Source organism: Xenopus laevis, chromosome 1L, assembly GCF_017654675.1.
Source record: "Xenopus laevis strain J_2021 chromosome 1L, Xenopus_laevis_v10.1, whole genome shotgun sequence".
Classification (NCBI taxonomy): domain Eukaryota; kingdom Metazoa; phylum Chordata; class Amphibia; order Anura; family Pipidae; genus Xenopus; species Xenopus laevis.
Genome location: NC_054371.1, coordinates 189,087,520 through 189,102,916, shown reverse-complemented (window position 1 = coordinate 189,102,916; position 15,397 = coordinate 189,087,520). Strand labels below are relative to the sequence as shown.

Here is a 15,397-nt window from a genome sequence, read left to right as displayed (position 1 = left end):
TGCTGCAATCCATTTCACTTTTATTATCAAGGGAGTTTTTCCAGAGAAGGGTTGTTTTTTTCCAATAAGCTGCTAAAAAGGGGCCTAGCTGCAGCAAGGATATGTGTGGCTAGTATGAAGTGGCTTTGTATCTTAAATGAGTAAATTCACATATAAAGAAGGAATATGTTGGAATTTATTTTTTTCCCTGGAAGGAAAGATTCAGGAAAAAAGCTCTGCCACCATTTCCCTGCATGTCAGATCTAATTGGCAACGCCCACAGCAATACTGATTTAACTAATCCATCAGGCATTTGGTGCTGGGAATGATGTACCACCCGTATATTATCTTGTATGCTCTCTCTTTAGGATAAGCACATACAGAGATTATCTCCTCGTTTTCCCAATTCATTCTCCAACTTTTGTCATTCATAATCATATGTAGGTCAAGATTTACTTATGTAAGAAGTTTCACTGCTAACATTTCTTTTTTTTTTTTTTTTTTTCTTTTTTTTTAGATTTGAAATATTTTATTTGGTTTTCACAATAAATCATAAAAATCAATATGATAACAAATAGTATGCAGAATAAGAAGATTAATACAATGACATATTATACAGAATGTATAACTTACAATGAAGTAATATGTAAAATAAAATAGAAACTAACAAGAACTAACTATCACTAACTAGCCAGTGGATGCATAGACATTCTTAAAAGAAAAAGCCCATTGTCTTGGGAATGTCAGATAACCCCCCTATGAACATTTTACAATTGAAGAAACTGAGATAACTAACATTTCTTAACACAGAGCATAAATAGTAGTGCACAAGCAAGTAGTAAATCCTATTGACTAACATTCAAATTAAATATCAAATACGTATTTGAAAAAATAATTGCACGTGTAGAAAACTTCTTTTTGTACTGAATTTATGTAAAGCCATGTATGGGACAATAATATTTAATTTAACATTTCTCTTCCTTAAGTTTTTTTGGGACAAGTTAACATTTCTTTGCTAAAACATTTTTTTTCTAATTTCCTTTGAGTGGGGCAGGTTTCCCCTAAAAGTGTTCCTACCTGCTCTGAGCTTACAGCATTTTATCAAGTTGTCCAGCATTTTATTGATTCAAAAAGTCATAAAACATGTTTTCATGACAGAATAAATGTTCTTTCTAGGGGATACTCTGGTTTGGTAGAAAATATATTTTTTTGTGTATAACATCAAAGGCAACTTGGGAAACGGGTCCCTAAATATAGCTTTAATTACAGCAAATTTGAACGTAATAATCTATAATGTATATTTTTTGCTACTATTTATATTTACCACTTTTTTCTCTGTTAAAAACCTATTAACGTAATGAGTGCTTCTACATTAATGACAGGTTTGCGAAATAAGTGGCGTTCGTGATCTCGGTGATAACATATTATGTTTATAAAGTGTTCCAGTATTCTCTGCCCCCCTTTTTCCTGCCGTCATTAAGAATATAATTACATAATGCATATACTTATGAAATGAATGAAGTGTAGAATTATAATTAAGTAGATAAGGAAGCCAGTGTGACTTCCACTAACACATTAAAGATGCTTATCACGGTGAATGAACCTTAAAAACTGTTTATCACAGTTGGAACATGTGTTCAGTATAAGTACACACTAATTCCTCTGATGCCAAATATTTCACTTATTACTTTAATGGTTTAGTGAGCTATATAAAAAATAAATTATTCTCCAAATCATGTGTAAGCAACAGAGCTAAAAGTATTTTAAACCCTATCCATTTTCCCTTATTTCTTGGCCAGATCAAGTCAGAATTGCATTTATAATTGTTAGCTTAATTGTTGCATTTATAATTGTTAGCAATTACTCCTATACTTGAATTAAATATATACAGTAGATGAGGACTTGTAGCTAAGCAAAAGCACAGGATAAATATCGATATACAATATAGTTTGGCAGTGTGTTTTTTTTCCCCCCATACATGTATTTAAAGGCTATAAAGCAATATAGCTGGTATAGCTTCTTGGTAAGTGCTCATTTTGACCTAATATTAACATATACAATTTAATTACAGTAACCAATGGCCCAGTACCATATTCTCTGCAATGAATTCCCTTTTACTGGTAAACATAATATAATCCTTTCATTTGAACATTAATTAAACTTGGAGTAGAGACCAGTAAAGTTTATGATCAGATATAGTTAAAACATTTTATATGTGGGCCTTAGTGAAAACCTTAACAGCTATCTATAAAGCAGGCTGTTGTGCATCATTGAGTTTAAATTTGACAGTTGGATTGCTTTGCATATAATTTTAATATTCAAAGATAGAGTAAGGGTAACGTTTCATTTTTTGTAATATGCTATATGCCTTGCTTAGCTTTCATCATTTCTTTGTACTGTTTTCCAATAATTGTAACAGGCTTCCACTACACATTTTAAAGGGGACCTGTCACCCAGACACAAAAATCTGTATAATAAAAGTTATTTTTTAAGTTAAAACATGAAATCCAATTTCTATTTTTTATTAAAGCATTCATAGCTGTTGTAAGCTCATTTAAAAATCACAGCTGTCAATCAAATATTGTCTGCCCCTCCTCTATGCCTTAGGCAAAGAGGCTGGGCAGGCAATTACTTTCCCTTTATATTCAGCACTTCCTAAATGTCACTGCTCTCCCCAAATTCCCCCATTCTCTTCACCATTTAATTGTGTAGCCAGGGCATGGGGATGGACTGAAGGAAACAAGATTTAGATGATTTATATAGTGTAATTAAAGTTAATTTGACTAATGTGATAAAATAGGATTTTGAATAATTTTTTTGGGTGACAGGTCCCATTTAAAGAGTCAACTGTCTTTCTGTAGACTACTCTAAATAATACAATAGAATATATTCATTCAAATTATATATAGCTACCCACAAGTAAATCCAAATGTCAGTGCAGCTTTTTAAAGTTCTTTATAAGAGTTTTGGTTGGATATCTCCTACAGTAGTGTCATGGTGTAGTAGCCTGTTCAGTTTCCAGATCTGGAGCACCAGTCCAGGGTCTCGGGTAACAGACCCTGCAAATTGGCTCTGGGCTAAAATGATGGGTTGCTTTTCTAACCCATATCTGCCAAGGGCTTAGCCACATATCTATCAGGCAGCTTGGAAAATCACATTATGCATGAGTACATTGGACCATTGATGTCTTGTTATGGCTTTGCACAGGATTCAAACGATCGGATAACCATGATTTGGCTTATTAACTGGGCGTTGTCCTGTATTGTTTTCAAAAGAGCTATTTGTGTATGGCCCGCCTAAATTTAATGAGCAACTATTGCAAAAATTCTAATTTAATATAAGCTTTATCATATGGAAATAAGAACTATTCTAAATAACAATGAAAAAATCTTTTGAGGTTTTTGAAGTTATCAAGTTATTCTTCAATATCATCCTCCAAGCAATCTGCCTGTACATGCAATTCATATGTCTTTACTCTGAAGGACAGCTAGCTCTGATACATGCCCATGCATGCAAGTACAATTAGGTGTTTGACATTTCACTCAAAATCTTTAGAGTCACCAGAAATTAAACCTTTTTTTTTTTACATCTATCATAATATTGTCTTCACATGCTATCTATAATTTTGCCATAAAGGTATTTACAGATGCTTTTATATTACCCATCTGATCCCCCATGTTCCTCTATGAGGGGGCTGCCATATTTGTGCAGCAGTAGTCGGGTAGCATTAGAATGACAGGTTAAGAAGGGACAGTCAGGTTGACAAGTCAGGCTTAGGATAACAAGATAACAGCTGCCTGGTAGATCTGAGAACAACACTCATTAGTAAAAACCCGAGACTCCTTCATTTACATTGAGAAGGAAAAACAGCAGCCTGCCAGAAAGCATTTCTCTGCAGTGCAGGCACAAGTCATATGACATGGGGCAGTTGGGAAATTGACAATATGTCTAGCCCCATGTCAGATTTCAAAATTGAATATAAAAAAATCTGTTTGCTCTTTTGAGAAATGGATTTCAGTACAGAATTCTGCTGGAGCAGCACTATTAACTGATGTGTTTTGAAAAAAAATGACAGGATCCCTTTAAACTGAAGCAGGGATCTTTATATATTTCTTAACCATACATTTTACCTAAATCTATAGCCTTTAATCTAGTCTAAGAAAATTGCTTTTGTAAGACTGTTAACCGTATAACGGTAAACATGCAAAGAAAGAACTTTCTGCATATGCAAATAGCTGCTGCACTAGCTATTCGTTTTGTTTGGCAAAAATATTTCAAATAATTACATCAAACAAATTCAGTCTTGGTGACAACGTATGGTTATTTCATGCCCAGGACAACAATCCAGATTTAAATATTTCCCTATGTAATTAAAGGCATATGGGCAAGTTTCAGCCGTAGTCCTCATTCTTGGTTGCTTCTAAAGAGATGTTGGTTTATACTTTCACTATGTTGTCATGGTTACTTAAAGCTTGTCACTTAAAGTGCAGAAAACAGTCCTAATTCACTAGTCTTAGAAGACTGTACAGGTAGACAGCTCCTCTGTACTGTATTATAATTATGGGGGGAGTGATAAGAAAGGGCAGAAAGTAGCAATACCATTTTTCTGTGAATTCCACTTTTCTTTAAATATTTATAGTAGGTTAAAAGTGTCAGTATTACTTTAGATAATCTTAATAATTCACAGACCACAACTGAACTTTGCGCACATTAAAGGAGAAGGAAAGGCTTTGTGCACTTGGGGGTGCCAAATGTTAAGCACCCCAAGTGATTGGATTGACTTAACTGAAACCCGGGCCGGTGCTCCTATCAGCAGAAAACTGCACTGGCCTGGGGTTATACTAATGAGCACCACGGAGCGATCCTCTTCCAGCTTCTTCTTTCTTCAAATTTCCCAGTTCTACTGTGCATGCGCAGCAGCGCGAAGAAAGTGGAAGATGGAAGAGAAGCTCTTCATGGTGCTCACTGGTATAACCCCAGGCCAGTGCAGTTTACTGCCGATAGGAGCACCGGCCCGGGTTTCAAGTAAGTCAATACAATCACTTGGGGGTGCCTAACATTTGGTCCTGCTTCTCCTCTGTGCCTCAGGCAGAGGCATTTATAAGATGTCATTGCACTACTCACATTTCCCCTCTCTCCTCACTGTTTATAATTGTGTAGTCTGTGTTTTGGCATGTGTATGCGCCAGAATGAAATATCTGGTGCTCAAGATTTTGGGGTGATAAAAACTGTCCACAAAATGGCACCTGCCTACTTGCTGTGACTGCAAATTCCAAGACTGATGGGAACAAATTTTAAATAATTTTTCTATTGTAAGTGAAATTTATTTTGGTCAACTAAAAATTTTAATATTGAGCATTATTTCCATTCAACGTGTGCATTGATTATGTTTGTGTGATTGTAAATGGATTAAGCTTGTTTTTTCCATCTCCTCCAGGCCGGTACAGTTCAGAGAGTGATGTATGGAGTTTTGGCATACTTCTCTGGGAAACATTCAGCTTAGGAGTGTGCCCGTACCCTGGAATGACCAATCAGCAAGCACGCGAACAAGTAGAAAAGGGTTAAGTAAAATTCATAACATACAGTACATGGTCTATGTAGAAAGATATGTGCAAATATATATAACCTTGAATCTGTGAATTTGTGGTGAAAAAACAGAATGCTCAGTTTTATTGAGTTTTCCCTGCAAAATAACTTGAATCGCTCAAATTAATCAAATTTATGATCGAAACCCACCAAAAAAACACAAACATCATAAAGGCTACAAACATCTTCAAATGGTTGAAGGGACCTCTGCCGTTCACACTGACTGCATGACCATAACAGTTTTTAGCTGGAATATTTCCAGGGTCAGGGTATAATAAATCTGACCATTATGGTTGCCACCTTTTTAGAATAAAGTTACCGTCTGGGGGTGTTGAAAAAGGGGCAGTTCATTATGTAGAAAGGGCTGGGTAATGATAAACAGGGCGGTGCTATGACATCAGGATGTTGCCAAGAGAATGGGGAAGGAGAAAAATAAACAGAAATGGTACATGTTGTGTGGGCTCTGGTTAGATCAGGGGCTTAAAGGAGAAATCAACCTGTGGGGAAAAAAACCCGTACACCCCACCCCAGGTAGACCTTCCTTTCTCCTCCCCCCAGGAAGAGGGAGGGATGTCTACCTGGGGTGGGGGGGTTCGGGGTTTTGTCCCCCAGGTTGATTTCTCCTTTAAGGGGCGGACCTGGGACTTTGAAGTTCAGAGTATCATAGATTTACCTGCAAATACATTATGAGGAAGTTGCGATAGCCACAAAACACGTCAATCACAGTCTTAGTGTGCCCTTCATGTTAATTTAAGATAATGAAATAAATTACATATTTTTAATGCCTCCGCTGCTGCTCCGTGTCAAGAGATTTTTGACCCGCAAATACTAGCTTGTGCCGTAAAATATTGGCCGGGCAGCAATCAAACTGAATACTCGGGATAAGATTAATAGTTTGGTGGCTAGTGTTATTTCCCCTTGTATGCGCTCAACAAAAATGTTAAGCTTATGTGTTTTAAAAACTTTTGTACCATATAATCTGTATGTTTCTTGCCTTTCTGTGTAAGTTTAATTGTTCTAGTTTTGGCTTTGTTTTTATTTTTAGGATACCGAATGTCTGCTCCACAGAATTGTCCAGAGGAGGTGTTCAGAATAATGCAAAAGTGTTGGGAATACAAACCAGAGAATCGTCCAAAGTTCAGTGAAATGCAGAAAGAACTTTCTTTAATCAAAAAGAAAATAACATAGTGGAAACCAGCCATGGACTTTTGTTTTGTATCTTAGTATCCTATTCTGGTGTGTTTTTCTTACACACGGGGATTTAACCAAATACTTCATTTGTTGCCATATTTAGTTTATCTGCATGTGCCTTGATTGTTAAATATCGTAAAAGGCCCCACCAAAGGCAGCAGTTTTATGTCCTGTGAGACTTCCCTAAACAATGTCTCTATAAAGACTTTGTACATATCAGCCTAACCCTCAGAGTAATGCACTATAATCCCCAGTGGTTTCAATTCTTTAACTGCTTACTAGTTCGCTAACATTACTGCACAGTGTGCTATTATTTATCACTGTTCCATTTCCTCAAATGGGAAGAATACTTAATCTTTTCACCATCCTATAAATATGGACCATAGTTTGATGGTGACAAATGTGGCTCCTGTGGTTTCCTGCCTGCTTTTGTGAGAAGAAAAGAACTCCTAAGATTCAGTTTCATAATAGCACTGGGACTAGACATTACCCTATTACTAATTTGACTTCCCTCTAATGCACTTTTAAAATACAGTACCCAGTTATTCAACACAGTTGGTTTTTAATTAATTGAAAATGGTAAATTCTTTTGGTAATTAATAATTCAGGGCATTTAATAGGTTTTTGTTTTGCTTTAAAGCTTAAAAGGGGCAGTATATTCCATTTTTAATTTGATTGCAAAAATATGGCCTGTGGACATACATTTTGCTTGTTTAAATCAGGAAAAATCTATGGTTATTCAGTTAAATTAACACAGAAGGATCTTGCACACTAATCAAGCACAAAAAGGCAAGTGGTGCTGCAATTAAAATCCTTTATCAAAGGTTTATATGTAACTAACATTACAGTCGATATGTCAGTACATTATGACAATATTCATCAAAGCCATAAAGATAAAAACCACCCAAGTATAAGAAGTATGAAAGCGGATACTCGGAATGAGGGAATTACCCCAACGTTTCAGCAAGAGCAAGGACCACCTGCCTTTTTGTGCTTGATTAGTGTGCAAGATCATTCTATGTTTATCTGTGTGATTTGAATCCTGTAATTATTGTGGGGATTATTTGATTTTAGCACTAGGGATGGGCAAATTTGACCCGCTTCATTTTGCAAAAAATTTGTTGCTGGTGAAATGTTGCGCGGCGATTTTTTTTTTTTTGACACACGACTTCATACAAGTCTATGGGCGTCGTTGCAGCGAAACAAAAAAAAATTCGCCCATCCCTATTCAGCATCTGAAATACAAATTTGTTAAAAATATATATGGGCAAGCTTTTCTATCTCGGAGTGCCCTCCTTTGGTTCAAACAGGGAAAATCAAACTACTCCATGTTTGGTCATTGTAAGATAAATAATAGGATTACCAGCGCACAGTCTATTATCTGTTTACTGGTGAAATATGTACCTACCTCGCAAGGGCCAAACATGGAGTAGTTTCAATTTCTCTGTTTAGCTCAAGAAATATCAAAACCCATAGATTTTTTGTGAGTAAAACAATAGGCAACAAGTATGTTTCACCTAAGCCTTATTCATTAAATTGTTGAAGAAGGGGTTATTCTGCTCCTATATACTCGACAGAGCTTGGGTCATATTTTTTTGTATGAATTCATTGTAAAAAATAATTTTTTTTTATTTCTATTTTTTTTACTTTGGAAAACATTTCTGTTTTAATATTCGTGTTTTTTTACGATTATGCTGTTTTAAGTGGGTCACAACGTTTGAGTGAAACTTCATTCTACACAAGGACAGAATGTATTCATGACTGTATATTAGTATTCGTTAGTATATAAATCATTAATCTAAAGAAATTCTTGGATGGCAACACTGGTTACCAGATTTTATTTGATTCCAACCTAAAATGGTTAAGAAGCACTTACGTTTAAAGGTGGCCGTACGCAGGGACATCCGCATGTTTAGCGATGTCGCCAAACGAGCGTATCTCTTCCCGATATGCCCACATTGAGGTCGGTGATATCGGTCTGATCCCATCGTGGGCCCTGGGGCCCAACGATCAGATCAGAATGGAGGCAATACGGGCGGTTGGATTGCGGGGCGGTATCAACGCACAGATGCGGCCGTGATCAGACTGGATTTTTTACCCTGCCCAATCTGTATCTGGCTGACTTTCGGACAGATTTCAATCGGAGACGCCGGTTGGATGGCCCCACACACGGGCCAATAAGCTGCCTTTTATCAGCCCATGTATGGGGGCCTTAATTGTAGTAAATAATACCTGCTTTACCACCATTTCAGCAGGAGTTCGCAATAAACAGCATGTAGCTTTAGTGTTTGCCGACAAACTCCTCCTGATTCATTTGATTGGTCATATATATTTTATCTATAACTATGTTTACAGTGTGTTCTTCTTTAACTCTACAAACCCTCCAAGAAGAACTGAAATGTTTACTATATTTGCACAGCTATCTATTTTTTGTTAGACTATTTTGTTTTAATACTGTTGTCACAATAGGGGATGGGGTAGTGATCTACTAAGACAGAGCGGGTATACATTAGTTATCCAACCTATTATGTTCTTGCCCTGCTACCACTATAATTTCAGCTGTAAACAAAGACCGATCTGTGACCATCAAATTTAATAACCATACTGTATGTAAGTAGTGCTACAGAGGTTTATATGGCATACTTTGACATTCTACTTCAAAACTGTAAATTTAATGTTTTTTCAAAAAAAAAGTTTTCATTGGAATAAGGACTCTGTACATGTTGATTGTTCAAAAAGTACACGAACAGTGCCCATCTAATGACATAGGTTGGCCTAGTACTACTCTCTTTTGAGCCTGCCAGCTATCTATGACTGTGTATCTGTGAATAATTCAAGGTAAGCCATAAACCTAAATAGAGTAAACCTTAGTGCAGAATCCACACACAACACAACACATTTTTTTCCATATTCATGTAAATATTTTGTCCAGTGTTGCATTTAACAGTCTGTGTTCTAATGCCTGATCATTCTGTAGATTAGGCACTGCTTAAACCCCGAGTTATTTTATTCTTTCTAATTACATTTTTGACATAAGACCTTTTGCTTGTTTCTTTGTTAATCAGCAGATTTACAGAGAGATCTATTTTTATAAAACTTGTTTTTTTGTTCACAGAACTATAAACATGCACAGAATTTGTAGTTAATGTTTAAACGTTCTTTTTCACATTTACTTTTTATTTTTTCTTATAGTTTTTGGCATATAATTGTTATTGTTCCTGCTAAACCCAGCTCAGTCCAAACATAGCTCAGTTGTACTATTTGGCACTTACACATTGCAAGTAACTAACCCAATCTGGAATCACTTTGTGAATTTTAACATGAATTTCATGTGAATTTTGGCACAGACAGCATGAGTGTGAAGTTAATTTGGATTTGCCAAGTCCATCATTTTATGATATGGCCAGTACCAAATCCACCACAAAATATGTACTCAATTTCTGTATGAAATTTCCACTGGGTGGAATCATCCAAAATACTAAAATTGCCACCTTCAAGATTCAAGTGCTTCAAAGTTCGGCATTTGCTTCATCTATAGGGCGGCACTCAGGATTCAGTGAGATTTGCAAAAAGTGCTCAGATTTGGTGAAATCCTAAACCTATATCTGAATTTTGTGTAACCTTAGGTGTTGAAACTCTTTGTTCATGTGCATACTTTCCAAATATATATGCCATATGGCACTCCATCATTGGCACCATTGTCTGCTAGTCTCATTAATGTCCTACTAGTTCTTTGAAGAGTTGGGATCTTCAGTTACAGGTACCTTTGTACTTTTATATCTCTCCATTTTTTATATTTAATAGCTTTCACACTTGGCAGGTAAAGTCTCTAGACTTGGAGCCCTAGATGTTTATATACATAGTATAGAAAAACCAAGACAGTACAGGGGCAAGTCTCAAGGGCATATTTTCTAAAATGTGGACTTTCAGGTAAAGAGAAATGCAACTGAACTTTTCCAATTTGTTGTGTTAAAGAAATGAAATTGAAAGAAAGACCGTCAAATGACAAACGCGCTAGAAATGTGAAAATTATGCTTTCCGATGACTTTTTGGCATTTTGAGAGGTTTAGTTGGCAAGAATTTAATTTTTATGTTCTCCATTCAATAAGTCTTGAGCTTTTTTTTCCATAATTGCGCAATTCCTTTGTGTCTGTTTTTGCAGCCTCAAAAATTAAAAAACAAAACTCACTGTGCGTATAACTTCAAATAAGACAAAAGTCTCAAAGTAAAAGCAAAGAAAAAAAATTGCATCATTGCCTTTTTTCTTAACCTGTGCCACAGTGATTAGTTTTCTATACATTACATGTAAATTAGACTTGCAAAAGCATGTTTTACTGTTGTAATTCCAGGTCTTATGTGCACTTTTTGTAAAGGATTTTTTTTTTTTAATTCAAACCCAAGGAAAGCCATTTACCATGATGCTGAGTTTTTTTTTTTTAGTGTTTGCCCTTAAACACCTCCTTGTATACGTTAATATCCTATTTTTTATTTCACTAAAGGATGTTGTTGCAAAAATATTGGTTCTTGGTTTTGTTGCTCAATATGTCTTTAGATAAATGCTTTCAATATAAAGGTTTTTTGCTGCATTCTGTTGAGAAAATTGACAGTTCTTGTAAATAGAACCTACTGCATGTTGCTCCATATTTAATTAAAAGATGACATTTTTGCTTTTGTATTAACTTCTAAATGAATGGCTCAGAATAGATTGTCATTAGGAAAATGGGGAAAAAGTAGTAGTCGCCACTTGAATGAAAATGAACCCCTTTCTTGCCAAAAGGTGCTACGTCAGCAGGAAAAGGGTTAAGTACAGGAAAAGCCTTACATTCATGACTAGGCAAGAAGTGGATGTACTACAAATGTAAACATAATCAGGTCTGCTTGATCACAAGCACAATTTGCCATAATAAATGTTCACAGTTCAGGGTATGGGTTTTTGTTTTTTTTAATACAGGGCTCAAGGAGCTTTTTGACCCAGGTATTAAATTAACCCTTACTTACCTTAGTAACCATTCGTTACCTCACCTCTAGTCGAGCATAGGTATTTTTAAATTTTGTACGGCACTTTTTTTGTGTGAATATTTTATGATAGACTTTCATACGAGCAGAGACTGTATTCTAGCTTGTTTTTTTTCATTTAACATCTTAATTGTAATCACTACAGCAGTATTGAGGTCTCTCTGGGTTGATGGAGACCTTTTACTTGAGTATTTTGTGCACAAATTATCTTTTTCTTAAGCTTCCATTACTAGAAAATCACCCCATTACTTTGTTTGAACCTTTTCTACTTATGACCTTTCTAAATGACACTTTTTTCTGCCTTCCGTGTATGTCCCATGCTGCCAGTATAATAGCCCTGCAGCAGGCAAACCTTGACTCGCCATATGTCACAAGCATATTTTATCTGTTCCACTGATGATGTAATACTGACAGTTGTAGCCCTTCAACATTTGGCGGTCTGACAGTTTTATATCCTTCTGTTTTATGCCACTCTATTAATTGCTACTTGAATTCTTTCTATGTGACTTTTGTGCCCTGCAGAAATATTTAAAAGGAATTTGCTTTGGGCCATAGAGACTGGTTTTCTTATTAGGGAAAATGAGAACTAAAATAGAATGTGCACTTTTTTTTAATAGAACTTTGTTTTACACAGCATAATAAATATACCCCTTAGTGCCTTTTATTACGTAACTCTAATAGAGAGTTTGATGTAAATATTTAAGCAGCATGGGGCACATTCCTTTTTGGCATTTTACTCGCATAGAATATTGTTGTCATTTATAGGGATGGGCGAATTTGACCCGTTTCGTTTCACCAAAAATTTGCCACTGGGGAAATGTCATTGACGCCCATCAAAGTCTTTGGGCGTAAAAAATTTTTTACGTACGGCAACATTTTTTGACGTACAACGCCCCATAAAAGTCTATGGGCGTCATTTCCACAGCAAAACAAGGCGAAAAGATTCACCCATCCCTAGACATTTAACAAGGTAAATATATTTTTAGGGACCAGCCATGTATGAGACATATCAAGCACATTCCATGCCTTATATAGCTGTGTAGTAAAACCGATCTATCCAAGCTGTCCAGGAATTGACAGTTAAACCTTGATTTTATGTTTAGGCAAAAACAAAACAGGTAAATGCAGTAACGGTGAGGGTAACATCAGGGTTTGGAAGAGAGGAAATCAGAGGACCGCACACCAGATCGTTTCGAGGTTCATATCCTTTATTCGTCAGCATTAAAAAAAAAACACATGTGGCATTATGGGCCTGACGCGTTGCCGACGTATTAGCAAAAATGAGAGACGATTTAATTTGTTCTTCGAATGTTTTCTGTAGAATTCACGTTTTACTGACTATATTATTGGGCTATTGCCAGATCAAAATCTTTCTTTTTTTGCCACACTTTGCACCTATTTTTTTTTTATTTTTACATTTTAAATTTGTTTTGCACATTAATTACTCTGAGGCTGAAATTCACACGCAGGGAAAACGCACCGTGTGCCATCAGTCTGGTTTATGTACTATATTCAGTCCATTGTCCTCTCTCTTACAGAATAGTCGCATTAACAATGAGAGATATGTATTCCATGTGTGAGCTGGAGACTGGTGTGATTTTTAAGCAAATCAGTGACTAGGCAATAACTGCAGAGATCTATATAGGAGACTGACTGTTGAATAATGAGAAATGATAGTAAAGATATCGGTTGTGGAGGGCGATGGCGCAGCTATTGAGTTGTAAAAGAAAACCGTAATATTTAGCTATTTTGGCAGCAGTTTTAACACTTATACACACTTTATATGTTTTGAAGCAGGAATTATTCTCCATTCACTCCAAGCCCCCCCCCATCCAGTTATTTTTTTTTTCTTTACATTTTGCCAAAGGTAAGGGCTAGAAGTTCGTTAAAAAACATTTTTATGTATTCTTTTTTAATAACTCTATTGTTTTGTTTAAAAAAAAATAATATATTTTGAAACTGAAAACATACTGTTACACTGGAAATAGGTGCTTCTTCCAGAAAATATATGGCAGATAACTAATAATTTTAATAACTGATTTATAGTTTCACAAACCGCATGAAAGCAATGAGCATCAGCCTTTCAATACTATGAAATACACCTGCAATTAGGCATTTTATTTATTGTCCAAGGTGCAGTACACAGCCATTTTTTTAAACTAACATATACCTTTATATAGGTATTTTCATAAAAATGTTCTTTGTTTATTATGTACAATTATTCCTGTTTTGCTACAATGGACCACTAATATATCTGCAGTACTTATGTTGTATCCTTGAAATAAATGTAACATATTTGTACCATCCCGATTGTAGAGATTTTGATTTTTTTTTTTTAATTTTGCAAAAGCATACAATATGTCAATCTTAAAATAAAAATGTGCAGGAAATTCATTTTACTGCATGATGTTAAAGGAATTCTGTCGTGGGAAAACGTGTTTTACAAATACAAAACACACCAATGACATCAAAAAATGTAATTGTTTTAAAGTAATAAAAACATAATGCAGTGTTGCCCTGCACTAGTAAAACTGCTGTTTGCTTCAGAAACACTACTATTGTTTATATAAATAAGCTGCTGTGTAGCAATGGGGGCAGCCATTCAAAGGAGAAAAGGCTCCGGTTACACAGCAGATAAGCTCTGTAGAACATAATGGTGTTATCTGTTATCCACTATTTATCCTGTGCCATATAGCCTTTTTTCAATTTCCTCCATTGCTACACAGCAGCTTGTTTATATGTACTATAGTAGTAGCAAACAGATCAGTTTTACCAGTGCAGGGCAACGCTACATGATATTTTCATTACTTTAAAACACTTTCATTTTTTGATGTTACTGTTCCTTTAGCAGCACTCCCCCAGCAGAATCCTTTGTTGAAAACCATTTTTCAAGTGCAAACAGATTTTTTAATATTTAATTTTGAAATCTGACATGGGGATAGACAGGTTATCAGTTTCCCAGATGCCCTCAGTCATGTGATAAACCTCAGTCACTCTTTACTGCTGCACTGCAAGTTGGAGTGATATCACCCCCCCCCCCCAGAGCAGCCCATCAACAGAACAATGGAAAGGTAACAGGATAACGGCTCACTGACTCCTGCATTGCTAAAAATGCTGCCATGCCCCATCTAGTGGTAGATATGAGAATAGCACTCAATTGTAAAAATCCAAGTCCAGCTAACCAAAGTCGAAACTCCTTCAGTTATATTGAGTAGGAGAAACAATAGCTTATCTAAAAGCAGTTCCATCATGAAGTGCTGCCTGCCTACAAACCAATATTATAACTAAAAAAACATTTATTGGTTCAAGAATAACATTTTAAATAGTAGAATGAATTACGTGCAATGTACACAGTCATTTAGTAATAAAAAAAGTCTATAATTAAAAGCATGACAGAAGGCGCCTTTTAACATGATCAGTCCAATTATATTCTCTTGGCCACACACGTGGCTCTTGCAGTACTTCTTTTTGTGATTATATGCTTTCAACATACAGCAACTGACAGAGCTACTTCTTTGATATTTAATTATTTTAAGGTTGCTGCCTCAGCACAAGCAACCTGTGGTCCCAACTGGGATTAATAACACACCCTACAGGAGTCAGATTATGAATGCTCCACAACACT

The 15,397-nt window shown here is 35.8% G+C and overlaps 1 protein-coding gene across 1 annotated transcript in view; it reads left to right on the top strand.

Annotated features, from left to right (window-relative positions):
• Positions 1-14,076, top strand: part of fer.L (fer (fps/fes related) tyrosine kinase L homeolog) — a 104,572-nt gene extending 90,496 nt beyond the window's left edge. The window contains exons 18-19 of the mRNA XM_041568363.1: positions 5,417-5,539; positions 6,611-14,076. Of these exons, the coding sequence (XP_041424297.1) occupies positions 5,417-5,539; positions 6,611-6,753 (266 nt within the window). The 3' untranslated portion in view covers positions 6,754-14,076. The remainder of the gene's footprint in view (positions 1-5,416; positions 5,540-6,610) is intronic.
• The last annotated feature ends 1,321 nt before the right edge of the window (positions 14,077-15,397 follow it).